General features: G+C 36.2%; 1 protein-coding gene across 4 annotated transcripts in view; it reads left to right on the forward strand.

Annotated features, from left to right (window-relative positions):
- Positions 1–20,501, forward strand: part of drpr (multiple EGF like domains draper) — a 124,107-nt gene that overhangs the window by 102,543 nt on the left and 1,063 nt on the right. For 3 of the 4 annotated variants that reach the window (XM_069825729.1, XM_069825730.1, XM_069825731.1), the window contains exons 4-11: positions 96–632; positions 4,538–4,675; positions 4,751–4,962; positions 5,467–5,762; positions 10,950–11,057; positions 17,795–18,817; positions 19,091–19,285; positions 20,216–20,374. In XM_069825729.1, coding sequence (XP_069681830.1) covers positions 96–632; positions 4,538–4,675; positions 4,751–4,962; positions 5,467–5,762; positions 10,950–11,057; positions 17,795–18,817; positions 19,091–19,285; positions 20,216–20,374 — 2,668 coding nt within the window. The remainder of the gene's footprint in view (positions 1–95; positions 633–4,537; positions 4,676–4,750; positions 4,963–5,466; positions 5,763–10,949; positions 11,058–17,794; positions 18,818–19,090; positions 19,286–20,215; positions 20,375–20,501) is intronic. The other variant, XM_069825732.1, reaches the window with a different exon arrangement.

Consider the following 20,501-nt stretch of genomic DNA (forward strand, 5'->3'; position numbering starts at 1 on the left):
AATGTTTGTTCAGTGGTATGTTTTATCCTTATAAAGTAATACTTTCAAACTTATCCTAGTTTACTTACGCCTCTGTTCGTTATTCATGCTTGCAGTCTCTGGCCAAGACACGACCTGTGGAAGACTGCTGTAAGGGTTATACCAAGAGCAACTCTGCAGACCGCTGCATTCCTGTGTGTTCAGAGAATTGTCTGCATGGCACGTGCGTGGCACCAGACACGTGCAAATGTGAGACTGGTTATGGTGGTCCCACATGCAGCATCTCGTGTCCTGAGGGCCGTTGGGGGCCAGACTGCGGTAACAAGTGTCAGTGCCAGAATGAGGCTTCTTGTGACCCATACAGTGGTGAGTGTCGGTGCACACGAGGTTGGCGTGGACAATTCTGCAGCGAGACATGCCCTCCTACACAGTATGGCCAGGACTGTGCCGAGCAGTGCCGCTGCAAGAATGGTGGATCATGTCACCACATTTCTGGGGAATGTCACTGTGCTCCAGGCTGGACAGGCCCACTGTGTGAAGACCGGTGCCCTGAGGGGATGCATGGAGAAGAGTGTCGATCTGAATGCCGTTGCCAGAATGGTGGCACATGCAACCCCACCTCTGGAAAGTGTTACTGCACACCTGGCTGGACGGTGAGAAGTGTTATATTATTATGGTCGCAGATTGAGAAGCTTACAAACGAGAATATGGCATTAGTTTTGAGCAGTTCCATGCTTTTCAATGCTAATTTTTTTTTTTCAGTAGCTAATAAATTTAATGTTAGTCTGAATTATTTTCTTGACATTCCCTTGTACTGTTCTTACTTTCAACCACTTACAATACTAACCAGGAAAAATTTTGTTTTGTTTTTTTTTTTTTATTTTAATTTATTATATTTTATAGATCTTATATCTGCATTGTAGTTCTGAGATGCGCAACAAATAAAAAAATTATACAAATATGTATAATACATAGTAAGTATCTTAATTTAACTCAATTTAATTTAATTTAATATAATATAATATAATTTAATTCAATTCATTTCCATTTACAAGCATGAACATTTGATAATTTCAGTCGAATATAGAGAAATTTTGTTAATTTTTCCCAAATTTTTCGTCTTGGCCCTTCAAAAAGATAACTAGGCATTGTATTTAAGATGGTAAGACATGAATAGAGAACTCTTTTGTTATATATAAAACAGCTGTGACTAACAGAGAGTAGATGGAGATCTGTTCTGATTTGTATTAAAATTGTGAATTTTCTTATTAGTATAAAAATATCTTAATTTTTAACGTGAAACATAAACAAGTAAAGAATGTAGTCAGGTCAGTATTTCTAAATTTTGGAAAATCTTTCTATATGATATAATTTTATGTAACCCTGCCATTATTCTTTAGTCTCTTTTTGTTAACAAAAGCTTCAGATGAGTTCGCCCAGAATATTAATCGATATTTCTTTATAGAATAAAAGTAGGCCTATGCAAAGTATACGTCAGTTTAGGTGCGTTTATATTGCCAATAGAAGAATAATACATAACAGACAGAGCTCAGTTAGGAGTAATATTCTATGTGTGTTTCCAATTCAATCAATTATTCAATTCCAAACCAAGAAACTTTGTGCTTATAGATTCTTTGAAATCAGTTCCATTGTTAAAGGAAAATTGAACACTATTATGTGTATACTAAATTTGATTACCCTCTCCCCATCCTTCATTTCGAAACCCTTACCCTTATGCTCTATCCTCTTACTCTTCCTTTCTAATTTCTGTTTCGGTGACAAATAGCCTTACTGACAGTGACAAGGTTAGGTAGAGTTTGATGAGGTAATAGATTAGTGACAAGTTGATCCTCTATCACGGATATTGCAATTTACCGTCCAGCGACACTGAGCAAGTGGTGACATGTGATTACTTTTCCACTGTGGTAGTCAGAATCAAATTCAGCACTACTGGATTTAATACAGCTACAAGCTGGGGATTGCATGCAGTATTATCACTGCACATTTGCTAATAGCAGTTACCTTTCTTCATATTCCACACCTCATTATAAATAATTCATCACTTTTCACTTATGTCACCTTCAGGCACATTCGTGTAGTGTGACTTCAGCAACATTCTTATTATTTTTGGCGAGTTCGTGATTGCTGTCATGAGATTCAGTAATTTACTGTCGCTTGCTTCGCTCAAAAATGAGACAAGTGACTGTCCAGGCACTTCCTCCAGCTGTTCCAAATTGAATTGCAAATTTTGTTTCAAAAAAGAGAACAGTACTAAGATGATAATCATTTGCACGAAGGTGTATATATTCTTAGGAACTTTGATATGTCTGGACCAATAGGCTTGGTATTCAAATTAATACCAATCAGAACATTCTTATACCATTTCTTTAAATCTAAAAACTGAATAAAGGAGACATAATGTCATCATCAGTTGTCTAGTAGTTACAAGAAATCAGAATTTCACAGATTCAAGTCTAGCTGAAGATAATAGGTTTTTAGTATCCTCAGTATGAGTTGCTTCATAAGCTTCATAAGGGAAGTAAAGCAAAATTATCGACCAGATATCCCTTGCGCTGCCAAATATGTTCATGCTTTGCAAATGAATGTGTTTGCAACACATCATCTTGTTTGAGACTGCAGGTATCTCCAACAGATAAAGGAGAGTTTAAAATAAGAGAGAGAGGGAGAGTGAGAGAGTGAACTAAGAGCAAAGAGATGATCACCCTAAGTGAATTTGCTTGAAATTTTTTTTTTTTTTTAAGATAGATAGAACTTTCAACAACTTGAATTATATCTGCAGTAGTGGAGGGAATGGCGACTATATTATTTGTTTAAATTCCATTGACCGAAACTACTAACACTTTTTTTTTTTTTTTTTTTTTTTTTTTTTTCCCTACTTAAACAAACTGTATGGACCAATTGTCAAAAAATTTCTTGATCTAAACAATAATTTTATAAATATATTTCAAATTGTGAAGTTTGAAGAAAAGGTTTAGAATTATTTAATAAGATCATTGACCTCCTGTCTGCTCCTCCTCATCACCTTCGTCGTCATTCTTTCCTTCTTCACCAGTTTTGGAGTGAAGAAATTAATGTTGTCTATCCAGAGTTCTAGAGGTGTTCCTGGTATTCATTGATTCGTGTAATATTAATTATTTTGTTTAATAAATTCGTCCAGATGTGTTGTGTATTTTCATTGTTTCATTTGTAATCTAAGAAAATGTATTCAGCTGTTCTGAGAAATGCCATCTCTTTTCTATTTCATCTTGGTAGTTTTGTGTCTGAAGTGTTCAGATTTCTGTGCCATACTGTAGTGTAATATACATAATTATAATTTAATTCATTGTAAATTAATTGTTTGAATTATAGTATGTTTAGATAAATATCCATTAATTTGAATTATTTTCAAATGAATTGGCAATAAAGTTTTCAAAATAACGAAGATCTAGAAACATCAGAATGATATCATACAAAGTTCTAGTAAGACAAATCCTCACTTATAGCAAGGAAGGCTATACTAAAAGGCGAACAGCGTCTAACAACTGCCAAACGGAAATTATTGAGTAAAACAGTTCACTGTACTCTATTAAACAATTGAAAGAAAAATTTAGTAACCACAGGATTAAAATTAACAACTGAAGTTGAGCTGCAAAAACACAGATATAATTAATTCCAGCATGTAAAAAGGATGAAATATTTCAAACTATGAAGACCTACGTTGTTTTATACCTAGAGTGCAAAAGAACTCTGGATCCATCATAGGAAAGTGGAAAGGAGACCATAGTAGACCACTAGTTCTGTTGATAATATTATTACAATAATCCCCTCTTATCCGCAGAATCTGTATCCACAGTTAACCTCAGCAACTTTTTTTTTTACGTATTTTAGCTTCTACCGTCTTAATCTGAAGAGTTTTATAAAAAATCTAGAATTTAGTCACACTCTGTGATCATAGACAGAGTTGGCCTGGGTGGCGCAATCGGTAGAGTGCTGGCCTTCTGTGCCCGAGGTTGCGGGTTCGATCCCAGCCCAGGTCGATGGCATTTAAGTGTGTTTAAATACGACAGGCTCATGTTAGTAGATTTACTGGCATGTAGAAGAACTCCTGCAAGACAAAATTCCGGCACACCGGCAACGCTGATATAACCTCGGCAGTTGCGAGCATCTTTAAATAAAACATAACTGAACTTAACTTCATAGACAATGGTAATATCAAACACTGACATTGTGCTTAGTGGCATTACCCCCATTATTTACTTTCCACTGTCCTGACTCATGCTGCGATAATTACCTCTACCAAAGGGATATTTATAGAGTTTGCTATTAATCAGCAGTTTTGCATATCTGCAATAGGTTTCAGAATGTGTCCCCCCTGAATAGGGGGGAATTACTATAATAATAATAATAATAATAATAATAATAATATCATCACCATCATCGTTGTTGTTATGAAAGACTGAATGTGATTGAGACATTGATATGTATTAGATAAGTATGTAATATATTGCATTACATGGCTCTGTTGTATTAACATCATGAGTAATTGTTCCTTGTGCAGGGTGATGTGTGTGGGAACCGTTGTCCAGCAGGAACATGGGGTGAGGGCTGCAGCCTAACATGTGATTGTTACAATGGGGCATCATGTCACCATATCTCAGGCCGGTGCGAGTGTCAGCCAGGCTTCCAAGGATACACAGTAAGTATCTTCCCACAGACTGGGTGCTAGTAAATAAAGTAAAGTACTGGTGTTGAAATGTTGTGTATTCCACAGTGCCTACAGTCATGTCCAGAGGGGACGTTTGGGGCCAACTGCTCACAAAACTGTACCTGTATGAATGGCGCCACATGCGACCCAGTGAATGGTACATGCACATGCACAGATGGTTGGATTGGCCGCAATTGTTCAACACGGGCCTGTCCTGATGGCTTGTTCGGGTCGTCGTGCTCATCTGTGTGCCAGTGCAATGCAGAGAACACAGACATGTAAGTGAATAAATTGTATTAGTAAACACGTTTTCACTATTCTGTTGGTTGGTTGGTTGGTAATGACCAGCCATTTAGAACCCCTTCATTTGCTATCATGCATCCCACTAATGCCAAAACATGTTTCTTTCATTAAATTGTCATTAATTTATTGTTTTGTTTGGTATTCTATCACTCTTGTTATCCTTCATCATCATCTCACAAAATTCTTCTCAAAAGTCAGAAGCTTCTTTCTTTTCCTCTATTTTACCTTCCATATTTCGCTCTATATGGTACTACACTCTGAACCATACTCTTGTATATTTTCTTTTTTATATTTTTTTCGTATATTCTTTTCCAGCAAAATAGATTTAGACACTTTGCAAATTTCTAACTTCATTTATTCTTCATATAATCTCATCTTTATTAAATATTACTTTTAGGCATAGTATATGCATTTTTCCATTCTCATTGTTTCTTCATTTTCTAGATATAAAGACAATGATTAAATTTGTAACACTGCAGGTGTCACCCCTGGACAGGCGAATGTAATTGTAAACCAGGATGGGATGGAAGTATTTGTTCGCGACCTTGCCCATTTTACACGTATGGCAAGGGCTGCCACAAGACCTGCAACTGCAAGAATGATGCGCAGTGTTCCCCTGTGAACGGAACTTGCATCTGTGCAGCAGGCTATCGGGGTACAGACTGCAGTGAGCTGTGTCCAAGTGGCACATTTGGGGAGGACTGTGCTCAACGTTGCAATTGTAAGAATGGTGCCAAATGTTCCAGTGAAAATGGTCGGTGTAACTGCACAGCAGGTAAGCAGCAGAATGCTCTGTTCAACTTTCTTTCAATTATTCCATCTTCTTCCGTTTCATCTCTCTTTCTTCTTCTCTTTCTCTCCTGATTGATTTCTCTCCTGTTTTCTAATCAGATGTGACTTCAATGCTTGCAAGGTCTTTGATGAAATTTATACAGAAATCCTAAGAGGAAAGGAAATTATTTAATTTAAACTATCAAGTTACGATATTCTGTTGAACTTTATTCATATTTAGCTATATTAATTTATCTCTAACATAGATAAAGGTAAAAATGTCTCCATACATACCAGCATGGTGTATGTGAAGTAGGAAGATAGAGCTCCTTAGTTTCTTTGATGTTCTCTCAACAAGGTGTTAAGGTCAACATCACTCCCTGGTCGCCTTTTATTCTCGAGAAAAATAACTATTGAGTTTGATGAGAGGCATTCTAGAAACTAACTACGAAGTAAAATATTCCATATTCACCTAGACTTGAATCTAGCCTTTGAGCTTCACGTAAATTTCTGTGACTCAGCTGTATTATGTGTAAAGAAAGTTTTTCTCAACAATTAAACGTTATTTTTCACATTAGCACGTGTGTCTTCTTTAGTGACATTCTTTGCATTGATTAGTCCAAAAAAAGGATGAAAATAATTGTCATTGTATGTAAATTTGTAAAGACTTGAAGTCTGAGTGAAAAATAAATTTAAATCATTAAGATACTATTAAGAAACTAATTGGAGGTAACTAGTACCAGGGAACCATGGAGCACAGTTTAAGAAGCACTATATTATATGTATTAGTAACACATAAATATCTCAATTTGAAGATGTGGTATAGCTACACTTGAAGTTCTTTCTTCATTAGGTCAAGAGTTAACAAATCAAGATTCTCTACTTGTGCAAGTTTCTCTGTAATTTTTTGCAAAGCTGTAATAGTTGATCTTTTTTTTTTTCTTCTTAAAAAACTTAAATTATTAAATTACATTGTTAAGAAATTACAATTTTAGAACCTTCTAAGTTTCGAGCAATCCATTTTCTTACTTCATATATTTAAAAAATTGACAATATCACTACATATAATTTATATGATGGAATATCATTACACATTTTGTCCAGGACTACAGGCAGCTGCCACATCTGTTACTACTAACCATTTCCTACATTTCCTTGTCTTTCTTTTTTCCTCATCTTCATTTACTTTTATGCTTCTCTTGTGCTCTTTCTCTTTATCTCTGTTATCAGCAATGGTAGCTTGATAGCTTGGTATTGCATGTTATTCGATCTCATATAGATGTTTTGCACAGTTGTGTAGCAGTTGAACATTTTTGATGTGCAAGCACTGTGTGTAGTCACACATATTGATAGTATTACATCTTCGATTAACAACAGCATGATGTGGTGTCAGTTGTGGGTGTTCAAACCATGCAATGAAAGGAGTTTTATAGAGCTTTTCACTGGTTCAGCTTCTGGGAAATATAGGTAATTGAAGTGCGTCACATAAATTATCATCGCTTAGTCACCCGGGTAATAGTCATCCTCAGTGGCAATGCAGTTAGCAAGCTGGCTGTTGGATCCGAGATTTTCAGGTTCACACCCAGCCAATAGCGATGACTTTAAAGGGTAATAAAATCCTTAGCATGACTTCTCTGGGAGTAAAGTAAAGCTGTGAGTTTCTTGTCGTAGATTTACAGTACATAGAAGAACCATGTCTGATAGCTGATAGAGCGCTCCAGGCAAAATTCTCTTCCATTTCTCACCCACGTCCGATTCCATGCTGAACAAGCTCTTCAGTTGAAAGCATGGTTAAGTAAAATAAAGTACTACCACTACGCAGTCAGTTCACTTTATCAAAATAGTTCAGGCAGAAAAAAATTGGCACTTAAGTTCTGCTTCATATGCAGTAATATGAAATTACAATATTAGTTAATGTCAATAGGAAGGATACTTAAAAACAGTGTAGAATACAGAAATAGAAGTATGTATGGATGGTTTGGAGTAGCACACGCTGTGTGTGTGTGCGTGCGTGCGTGCGTGCGTGCGTGCGCCTGGATGTGCGCACACCATGTAATTTAATTTTCATTGTTTTGTTGGACCCTGTAGCTGTTCTGGAAGTTACAACAAAATTACAAATTCTGCTTTCATCTAGCTTAAGCCCAGGCTCTTTCCATCTGTAGCTTTTTATTCTATTAATAGAGCCAATTCAAGTCCTATAACTTCGTGGTAGTCATAGAAATATTACTCCTGACTTACGAGTCCTAAATAGGGGTGTGATTTTTTGGTATAAACGATATACATGAAATGTGTTAAAATAGTACATTATGCAACGAGCCTATAATGGTAGTAATTAAGACGCGAGTATGTTTGTTTATGAAACGAGTGCAAGCGAGTTTCATAATTTTCATACGAGCGTCTTAATTACCATTATAGGCAAGTTTCATACGACTTTTTATGCTCGACCATATTTCTAACTTGAAATTATTCAGAAGTATTCATGTTATGGTTATGTAAGTGAGGAGTGGAACTGACCTGAATTGTAAGAGGTGCACAGACGCAAAAGTATTGATTTTTTCCGAAACACGAATTTCATTGACCTTGATATAATCTAGAGAATTACATGAACATTAGGCTTGATATAACCTGGAAATTGATTTAGAATAGAAAAACAAGATGACAAATTGAATTTATTCGAATATTACTTACAATTAACGCTGATTATTATAGTAACAGAACATAACCTTCTGCGACAGTGACTTTTCGCTAATTGTCTTTCGATTGCATATCCGAGAATATTCGATACTTGCGGTTTCATAATAGTACAATGGTGAATTTTCATTGGCTGAACAACTGAATTATAATGAATAGCTGTACTTTAATGAGGTGCATGAAAGGGCTACTACCAGGTGTATAATTACTACATTTCGGCATGGTCGAGCATAAACTTAATTTTATACATGGGAAATGCAGATTTCTTAAAGGAAGTCCAAAGTTAAGTGAAATAGTTTCGCAAAATTGATAGAAATCTACGAAATTACTTCATAATCAGGATATTTTAGCAAAAAAACAGGTTTCATAGAGAATTCGCATGATAAATGACTCTTTCTTCCAAATAAAAAGTGAAAATTTGCTTCATTATAAAATATATGAGTACATGAACATTTCTATTTATTAAATCGTTCAGCATTACATGCGTGTTGCATCAGACAATGATAAACACATAATTTCAGGAACTACACTCAAGGAGCAGCGCAAGCATACAAGTCATTTCTCTTTCCTGCAAGAACTGCCTTTGTGTGATCAAGAAGACAGTTGCATCACAACCTCATAGTCGAATAAAATTGAATTACGAATTTAATTAATGATGCAAACAATTTTCTGTTAGTTTGAAAGGGATTGTTTCAATAATAATTAAATAAAATGTTATTTTATTATTTTTTTAGGTTTCTTTAGGATGCGAAATATGTACGAAATTACATGTTTTTTTTTTACGAAATATTTACTGAAATCAAATCATTTGAATCAACCGAAATCAGGATAAAATAATCACCATAAAATCACACTCCTAGTCATAAAGGTTTATAGACCTAGAATTAAACTAAAATGTAATGCAATTTTTTAAATGAAATATGGCGTGTGAAGTTAGAGGTTAAAGTAAGTTAAACCCTGTACAATGATAACCTCTAATTTTAGGCAAACAATTTGAAAACAAACTACTTCAAAACCCAGTATGCTTACTACAAACTGTAGTAACAAGCAGAGATTTGATTAAATACACTTTTCATTGAAACGTTTAAAAAGAAGGATATCAAACTGATGACAAAATGAGTATGTGACCCCCCCCCCCCCCCCCAGGGAGTCATTAGTCCATTATTCGTTTTGAAGTGGCACATGACCATCTGCAAATAGTAGCCTTATATATAAATTGTTCTTGATTCAACATATCTCTGATTTTACATACCGATTTGTTATTGAGAAATTATATTACAAATACTACGATGTTTAAAAAAAATACATATCCACATTTTTATAGGAATACCCGTATTTAGTAAATAATTGCGTGATATCTGCCTGTCCAGTCAGCTTTCTGTTTTTGTACAGTCTTTTCTCTAAGCTGATGAGAGAATTTTGTTTTGATTTAGTAGCTACTTGTAATTCATTTGTTCAATAAGTACATAATGAAATATCAACATTTTTGTCCCAAATTGCTGCACTTTGTCTGAAGACTGGGTGAAATTACCATAAAATTATTATTTAGCTTTTAACGATTTTTTTTCTCGATGTTTCAATTTTGTTTAAAAATTGGTGTCCAATAAAGTAATACAGACCCTATGTTGAAAAGAATATCGATTTCACAGTAATAACTACCACATTTTAAGTTATGCCTTAAATTCTGCGTTTCGTCAGATATAAATATTAAGTTACAAGAGGACCTACACAAATTTCTTGACACAGATTGTTTTAAAGTTAGCCATTTTAAGAGCTAGAGTAAGAGTAGGATAAATTTTCTCCAGCAGTTTAATGTTTGTTCTGAAATTTGAGAATTCAAACCCAACCAAGGGCAATGTATTTGTAAGGAGAAATAAGAATTATAATGTGGTTTCCTTTAGAAGGGAAGTACCGGTATGGATTCTGAACTTCATTTAGAGGAATATAAGCAAAATTACCCGCCAGTTGTTTCTCCCCCTCTCACCCCCCAAGTTCCCTGGATTGTGGACAGATGTCTTTGAATCCAATCTCTCGAATGAAACAGCAGATGTCAGATGTTTCTGGAAGACATAGTCTTGTGAGTTCACAGAAGTCTCTGACACTGATGGAGAAAGCAGGAAATATCAATGTGGACTTGTTAAACAATATGTATTTGGGGCTAGATTGGGGAGGATGAGCCTTAAATAAAGGAAAGAATGTCATGATTGCTACTACTCTGGCAGGTATTTGCATACTGTCTACATGGATATAAGAATAATGTAGTAACAAGCCCTTTACTTGTGGAACTTAAATTTAATTTCTGTCGATGGTAATGAGAATTCTGTTCTCTAGTCTGCCTCGCCCTTGCATGACTTCAGTTTCACCTATTTGCTCGCTTTCTCGGGACATGAGTTGCAGAGCGGCAGCATCACTTGGTAAGCACATATGCACTCTCTGTAACTATTAAGTGTTTGCTTTAATTGTTGTTTGATGTTGTGGTGCACATGGGGATTGTCTGCAGGTTGGGAGGGCCAGAGGTGTGACCGGCCTTGCAATGAGAAATTCTACGGCCGGGATTGCAGCTCTCCATGCAGATGTCTGAACAACGCAGCTTGCAATCCACAAAATGGTGTGTGTTCACTTTGTTGTCTATGGGTTAGAGTATCAAAGGGGACATTCTGGTAAACTTGGAAACCTTCTGCTGTTGAACTAATATAAGTCACATTTTCACAGTAGGTATGCTTTCTTTATGTAGTATGAACATTTCGAGCAGTTAAATAATATTGACTCCATGAATAAAAAAATGTTAGTGTGTAATTTCGAATCATTTTGGTAGCATTCTTTGGGTCCTAAATGAGAAATACTTGAACCAGAAGTTTGACAGAGTTTAAACTATAATTCACAGTATATAGTTTCATCTCCTTTAAATACTTTTATTAAATAGTTCTCGAAGGTCGAGTGGTTACAGTGCTCGCTATTAAATCTGAGTTTCTTGGGTTAAAATCTGAACAAGGTGGATAAAATTTCTTTTCTTACGTATCTTTTTTAAGTGAAGCAAAGTCAGGGACATGTATTATAATTTCATGGAACTTACAGTTTTACTCATCGTTTCCTGCCCACACCAAAATTAAACTCTTTAGTCATCATCAGCTTCGCCCATTATCCTATCATTGGTAGTAATGAATTGTCCTCTTTACTTGCCCCTATCTGAGAAATGGAATTTGACTCTGACTAGCAGTCTCCAGGAAGGTTTTAGTTAACCATTTCTGGTAGCAATTGAAACCAAATAATCAACATTTTGAAATCTACATGGGTATAATAATTATTTTCTCTAACAAACATTTCAAAATTCCTATCTTGGACATATCCACTTGCATTAGTTCAAAGAGTAACGAAAAGTTCCAAACTCTCTTCTACGAACTGAGTCACAGGTTGTAAAGCAGTGTGTGTTTATTTGCACCCTTCGCGACTGTTGAGCATTTGCTTTAGATGGTGCACATGGGAAGTGCTTTAATTGGTGTACAAGGGGAGAATGTACAGATTGAAAGGGCCAGCACTGTGACCCTCCCTTGCATTGAAAAATTCTACTCTAATACTTCATTTGCACTCTTCATTTTTAACTGCTTTTGTTGGTGCACGTAGGGATGCCTGAAGGACGAATGGACCAGCAGGATGGTCACAGATGCAAGAATGTTTATGATATGTCTCTTACTCTTTACTGTATTATAAAGTTAATTACATTATGTTCTTGCTTAATCTGATTAAAATTATGAGGTTTCTATTGTGAATATAATTACATATTTTAGTTTCTTTTTAGGAATTGCTGTAGTCATATTTCGAGCATATAAATGTACGCATATTGTTATATTTTACCTATTTTCTCCCTTTCAAAATACTATTTTGTGAAAATTACATGCCAAGTAGAGCAAATATTGCTTTCCTAACTTGGCATGTCTTTTTACTTACTTTACAGTTAATTTTTAAAGAAAGAATTTGGGTGGAAAAACTATAGTATTAGAAGACTTGATTTTAAAATCTTCTGCTGTAGGAATGTTGCAGAAAGGGTAGCAGGTTTTTGTTTTAAGGAGGTGAGTAGTTAGGGGTGGGGAAGACTGCAGAATCATAATGAGTTAGATTTTCTCTTCCAAAGTGACTAGAAAATTTTCAGCTTGTTTTCACCTGTCTTGACTTACAGAGAACTGAACGTGTTACAACAGATTCCATTCTATTATTTCTATATGCTCACTTGTTCTGAAAACAATTGTGTAGTTAATAAATGAAGTGTAATTATATCGTACATAGACTGGCCTGTTTCAGGCTAAACCTTGATATTTGAAAATTGGTCGTTTTTTACTACAAACGACACTTTTCTTTTTCTTTTATCTTCCCATATTGTTGGAGAATAAAAGTAATATTTTTACAATTCAAAGGTCATAAACACACTCATATTTACATGATTTTTACATCATAAACATTCTTGCCCTAGTAATTACCCTCGACATTGAGAAGTATTGCCTTAAATGATCAAATAAAAATATTTTTATATACTTACAATCAGTGCTGGAATTGAAAAACAATTTTTGCTGGAACTCGGCTATGTCAGAAGCACCCATAATTGTTTCATCTGTCGTTTCCTGTATTATTTATACTGGAACTGTGGAATCAGATTATTATTTATACTGAAACTGTGGAACCATAATATTATTTTTACTGGAACTGCTTTCCGGTGCATTCTGATCCAACTACAGCACTGCTTATAATCATATTTAGATACAGATCTTTCCAGTGCAAAAAGAAGAATGTCTTATTATATGCATGTGACTTGAACTCTACACCACATTGAGTGGAAAAGTGACTTATCACGAGAGCTTAAAGTGCGTTTGAATGTGGTTGCAAGTAGTTCATTTAAGAATGAAACTGGTTTCAGCAAAATAATTATGATTATAATATATTTCATTCCCAAAGTTCAATCCTGAAACTCACGATACGAAAGAAAAAACTATCAATTTGACTGACACTGTAGAATAAAAGTCATCTTCTCAGACGTATGATTAAGTCTTTCTAAAACAATTGTAGACAGTTACAGACGAGAATAAAAAAAAATATATCTGTAGTGTGACAGCCCATGGAGGGCCAAGGCCGACCAGTTGACTGCTGGCCTCTTGACTTGGATTGGCTTATTCAACGGTCAGACTTGGATCCTTGCGCTTTGTCTGACAGGTGGCCTAGGTTGCATTCGTGAATCCGCTGCTGACAGGTGGACCATCCTGCCTTAGCTATGACAGCCAAATTCCATCCTCAGACGAGTGCCTGGAGCCCCAAGCCCTTCCTATATCAGCATTTGAAACCCATACTACTACCAAAACTTCACCTCGTCAATTTTTAACTATTACAGATGATAGATTGAATGAGGGAATAGCTGGGGAATGTCTGCTAGTCTTATATTCACATGGCTTGACAGAGGTAAATGATTATTCAATGAGTACAGGAGTGTGCTGTCAGCACGATGATCCCTTAATCATTATACTGTTTTGTTACTGTGTTTTCCTAATTCATCACAGTGCTGGGTGGGCACTGGTTCCATACATTGGTCAAAATCTTCAGAGAAAATTTATCTCTCCCCATGAAGACTCGAAGCAGGGCTCATTCTGTAGTACTAGTCAAAGCATGATGCTTTAGACCACATTGCTATGGCGTGAGACACAGACAGGAATACCTAGCAGAAATAATTGTAATATTATTAAAATTATGATTAAACAGAAATCTCGAGACAGCAATAAATATAAACTGGAATTTAAGGTAGGTCTTATAGAAAAATGTTGATTCACAGGACTTCATTATTGCTGCACCAGTTTTTGCTTTGGTCTGAATACGCATTTATACTACACCAATTTAATGTATATTAATAGTACCGTATATTTCGATAAGATGTTTTGCTGTTCTGTAGATTAATCTTGCTGCTGATGTTGGCATGTGTAATTAGAGTAATCTAGCAATGTGATTATTTGTAGGCTTTTGAATCATCTACAGCTGTTCTTTATTATATGCATGTGGAAAGAACTTGTGGAATTAAATATATTTAACATGTAAGGTAAGAGTATCCATTTTAACCTTAATGAAGGCGCATGGGGGAGGTGAGGGGAGCATGCACTTAGAGCTCCATGTGTGGAGAGAAATGTCTATAGCTGATTCAAAACATCAACAACCAAATAGACGTAAAATATTGTTTAAAATGTCAATTTAATAGCTGCATTTAATTGTAAATAGAAATACAAGAAAGTTGTTATTGTTATTATTATTATTATTATTATTACTACTATTATTATTATTATTATTATTATTACTACTACTACTACTACTACTACTACTACTACTACTACTACTACTACTACTACTACTACTACTCGTTTAGTTTAGACTTTTGAATATTTATTAACTCACGAAAAGTAGCAAAATCTCAGCTTTTTTTGTTTGGAAGTGGCTGATTCCATGATTGCAGACATCCCTCTGCTCTGTTCTCGCTCTCAAACCACTTTAAGCTCTGGTTGTCACTGTTTTAATATATGTGTGGAGGCAGCATCCTGTTTAGCCTTTGCAGCATTCTAGGGATAACCTGCTATATGTAACAGATATTGTTATATTTGTACCTTATTCATATTCTCACAAAGTATAATATGCTTCCTGTACAAAATGGAATTTGAGTTAGGTTGGTTTATAATACCAAACACTTGGTTATAATGCCACTTTTCAATATCAGCTGACTAATTTTTGTGCATTTCATTTAAAATGTACTCATTATGCTGATATTAACTTATTCTGAATGATTACCATCCTTGCTTCTGATTAAAATATTACAGATTGAGTCTGGCCGAGGGCGATGGATTTTTTGGATGTACTGTACAATATACTGTAAAACAACATTCAACCAAGTTGTCATAAGTAAAATTCTCAAAGATGCATCATCTACCCTGCAGTACATTTCTTGTTTTTTTCAAGTGCAGCTGGTTTTCCTGGCCATTACCTGATGGTGTCTTCTGCTATTTAAAAGAAGAAAGCATGTGAAAATTCCTCCTCTTAGTCATCATTTGGGATAACAATTTCGCTTTATGGGTGGCTCCCTTCCATATATGAAAAGGAATTAAATTTTTTCACGAACGTAATTCAGTTTTTCCATGCTAGTAGAATCCAAGAATGTCTTAGTTCACCATACCTTGAGGCAATGAAAACCCTTATTAATGAGATTAATTTCTAATTAATATTTCCTGGTACAATTACCAAATACTTAATGCAGGATATTGAGTGCTTATATACATATTTGACTTGGTAGTATACGTTTATTCTTACGAGATTTTTTCATCGAGTTACATTGGAACTTCTGAAGCTTGTCTATGGGGTCAGTTTGAGTAAACATGTTGATGTGAACGTGGGTCCGAGCAGTGCTATAATAGTCTTTATCCCAACCCTCCTAACCGTGGAGCATGCACACACTCTTTCTCACATGAGTGAGCATGGGGAGCACTTTATGCACTTCTGGGAATAACTGTGTTTACATGATCGAAACCAATGTTTCCCAGAGCTACAAACCTGAGTTTTTAGTTACCCATAAAATCTACGTATAATATAACCTTACGTTTTATTACACTTGCACTTTAATTACTCTATCAAATTAAGATTATATTGATCTGACACCACTTGCAACGATTTTATATAAAATTGGCTTATTTTATACATACATCTCAAGACTTAAGAAAAGAAGTGAAATAAAAAATACAAATGATTGTAAGAGTATTATTTCATTAAAACGTAAATACGACGCAGAATGTTGGCAACTTTTCTTGAAATTGCATAATATTTTTGTATATTTTAGTTCGAGAAAATGTCACTTTCTAATAGTTCCAGTGCTTGCTTGTAGACCCAAGTGTTGTGGATTCAAACTTACTCAACGGCGATGGTTTTTTGCACGAAGATATAAAAATACAGCTTTCTTAAGATAGAAAGTAAAGATGCAGATCCGTTCTGTCACATTAAATTTCTAGCACATATAAGGAGCTTAAGAAATTTGACTAATTATTGTCTAAGATATTCTGAAATGTTTCTCGGTCAGATAGCACTACCAACTAACTCTTGACAGTGATCTCTGGTATCTTAACAATAGGCACTATGTGAAAATTCCTATCATATAAAGTGGTAAGGTTCATGGTTTCGAAGTTCTCTCTATGGATAATGTATAATTTGTCTATACCAGTCACATAAACTAAGAAAGAAGTCCGATAAGAAAATATGTAATTATTTTATTTTTGAAAGTATAAAAGAAAAACAGTGAGTGCTTACTGAGCAATATTTTCTTATCTGATGAAGTGTTTGTTACACCTGAACAAATTGACTTTTACAGCATATCTTGAAAGAATTCACTTCTGATTTCAATATGTCTGAGTTACCAAGAAATCGGTCTTACAATCTTTTTATAAATTCTCAATTTACTTTTCCTACATATTATAGAGGCCTAATGTGGTATAGTGTAATATACTCCATTGACTAACAGTAGTGTTCTTTTGATCTCTGTTATTTCATAGTTGTCTTTATTTTATGTAGATCCAAAATAAATTAAATAGTTAGCAATTTTCTCAATTTGTGTATTAGGCATACTAACTTGGAGAGTCTATACTTTAGTTTGTTAACTGGACTGAATCAGAACATTTGTTTTGTTAGTATTAATTTCTAGCCCAATCAGTTTGACTTGATTTTTTAGCTCTTTCTATATTCTTTGATGGCTGCCTTTGTTATGCCCACAATACTTATATCATTCTCATAGCTATAATTTGGCATGATTTACAGTATAACTTAGAAATTGTGTCTATTGGCAATTTTATAACAACATATTCAAGTAATATGATAAGATTATGTAGACACAACTTAAGATTACTGATTTGAGTTTGTCACTGTTAATATATTGACCTGTACAGCACTCAGGGCACAGGTTGCATAGTAAGAGGAAGTGCGTGTAGTGCGTAGGAGTACAATAACAATAGGTATTTTTATTCCTTTCGTCAGTAACCACAACTTGATCGACCTATCGAATCCTGATTCAGAATGATACACAAATCGAAATGGGAAATAATTGTGTAACTATTTGGAATTGGACCTATATTCTTCATATTAACATTTTTACTCTAAAGAATTCAAGAATAAACTTCTTAAGCAATGTATATTCGATACTTGATAGTACTCTACTTTAATTTACTATATGAAAAAAGTTATATTCTGATTTTGTCTCCCTAAAATCCATGAACCTCAGTCAGGACAAGTAACACTTCCCTGTAATAGTATGGTCAATTCAGTTTGTAATGTGTCTTCTGATGGTTACAGGAACGTGCACATGTGCACCAGGCTACATGGGCGAACTGTGTGAGCGCAAGTGTGAGTCAGGCTGGTTTGGACAGGAATGTGGCCATGTTTGCAACTGCCATGATGACAACAGTGTGGGCTGTGACCCCGTGACTGGCAACTGCCTGTGCAAGCCAGACTGGGGTGGAGTGCAGTGTGAAACGCGGTGTCCATCTGGGCGGTTTGGTGTTGACTGCAGTCAGGTATGTGACTGCAAGAACAACAGCTCGTGTGACCCAGTGTCTGGCCAGTGCGCCTGTGCACGTGGCTGGGAGGGTGATGACTGCAGCTCCCCTTGCAAGAAGGGCTACTATGGACTCAGATGTAAGCAGAAGTGTCCGGATATGATCTATGGGAATCGAACGTGTGACCACGTGACGGGAGAGTATGTGTGTCGTGCAGGCTACATTGGACTGACATGTGAGCATCCATGCCCGCTAGGCACATATGGACCCAACTGCCTGCAAAAGTGCACTTGCAAAAATGGTGCGGACTGCCATCACGTAACTGGTGCTTGTCAGTGTCTGCCTGGGTGGACCGGCAGGAACTGCTCTGTCGCATGTCCTGCTGGCACATACGGAATGAACTGCAGCCAGCATTGCAAGTGCCTAAATGGTGGAAACTGTCGACGCAATGATGGATTGTGTCGTTGCCCCCCTGGCTGGATTGGTGCACAGTGCACAGAGATCTGTCCAGAGGGCTACTATGGTGACCACTGCATGATGCCATGTGAATGTCCAAACGAGAACTTCCTGTGTCACGCAAAAGATGGCTGTGTGTGCCGACAGGGCTTCACAGGCGAACTGTGTGATATTCCACTCTTCTCCAAGAACGTTCAGCAAAAGGAGGCGCAGAATTATGGCAGCATGGCAGCAGGTGTGGTGGTGGCCCTAATTCTCGTCGCCATCATAGTGGCATTGCTGTTCTACTATAGACGCCGTGTCGCCAATCTGAAGACGGAAATAGCGCATGTGCAGTACATAGCAGACCCACAGGTTGCACCAGGTGAGTCAAAACATATGCAGCATATAATGAGCCCAGCGAGTTCATATATACAGCATATAGTGGATCAGTGAGCTTACAGATGTAGCACATTGTGAACTCAGTGAGTTCACACATACAGTGGACCAATAAGCTTATAGTGAAACCATAGTTCACATATATAGCTTATAGTGGAACCAGTGAGTTCACACATAGTGGGCCCCAGGGAGTTCACATGTGCAACATATAATGGATTTGGTGATTTCACTAAGGTCTCATGCTTTGCTTTGCACACAGATCGCCACCACTTCGACAACCCAGTGTACTCATACCAGACTCCAGGTTCAAAGGGTGAGGACGGGACCAACTTGCTGCTGAATAATGTGCAAAAGATACGCAACGACCTTGGTGCTGGCAAAAATAATACAAATCTGGAGCGCCAGAAGTTGGGTGCAGGCTGTAGTGAGGATGACGATGACGCTAGCAGCAAGGGTATGTAAAATTGAAGGAAGCAGGAGGAGAATCCTAAGAAGATCCTTATCCTCTACCACAAATATTATTTCATTTAATGTCAGGCATCAAATAAGAGTTCACAGAATGATAAGCCTGTTTCCTGGAACTGGTCTACTAGAAAGGCTATGTAAAGACCTTCAGAACTTTCAAAATATGTTTAGCAAATAGAAATAGTTCCTAAAAAAAGAAATACAATAATTATTTAGTTATTATAATCAATATCAAGCTGGGACAATAATTTTAATTAAGGACTGTTTCATTTATCATGATATACTGTATATCTCTCTCCCCCTCCCTCTCTTCCTCCCTCTCCCCCCTCCCTTCCTCCCCCCTTCTCTCTCAACGCATGTCGGAAGATAAAATGTACTAATAGCTTTTCAGCCAGAGGATCTAAGAACTTGTATCTGATGGATGCGCCAGGAGAAGTCTCAGTCAGTGAAAAGGCAGGGAAGATGAGGTTTACACTTTACAATAAATCATTACACTAATACTCTTCGAGAATTTCTTAGAAAAAGAGAATTAATTTTATCACAATTGCAAGCCCTCTTTGTTAACGCCAAGCACATGAACAGCATGTGGATCCATTTGATGTGTAGGATGAGGTCAGCACAAGTCAGCATGTCCAGTCTTTCATCTGTTCCTGTGCATATTGACTTACTGTGACTTCCTGGTGCACTCATAATAAGTAAAATACAACACTCTTCAATAAAGAAAGCTCAACAAATACTAAACAGAACATTAACAGTTATAAGTCACTGATATTTCTTTGCTGACTTTAGACATATTTGACTGGTCCAGTTTTCTGGTAGTCATTTTTTAATTTTCGAAAAGGGACTAAATTGAAAAGGTTTGTATTTCATGTGGTTATATAATAATGACTTAAGTTACACAACATTACTGTTGACGCAGGTGCATATGGCTTGACGTATGACCATCCCACATCAACCAAGAACCGTGAGGCAGATGCAGGCAACCCCAATGTAAATGTGTACCATAGCATTGAAGATCTGCGAGATGACCGCAAGGTTGAACATCTGTATGATGAGATCAAGCAGAAGGAGGGACAAGGTAAGAAGTCAGAATGATTATACAGGAGAGGGAAAAGGAAGGTGGAATGAGGTGAGTAGATGATTAAGGGAACAGGGAAGACAGGCAGGTGTGATAGAAAAGTTTCTAAGACTTTATGTGTTTGCAG

The sequence above is a fragment of the Periplaneta americana genome, chromosome 5, assembly GCF_040183065.1.
Source record: "Periplaneta americana isolate PAMFEO1 chromosome 5, P.americana_PAMFEO1_priV1, whole genome shotgun sequence".
NCBI classification, from domain to species: Eukaryota; Metazoa; Arthropoda; class Insecta; order Blattodea; family Blattidae; genus Periplaneta; species Periplaneta americana.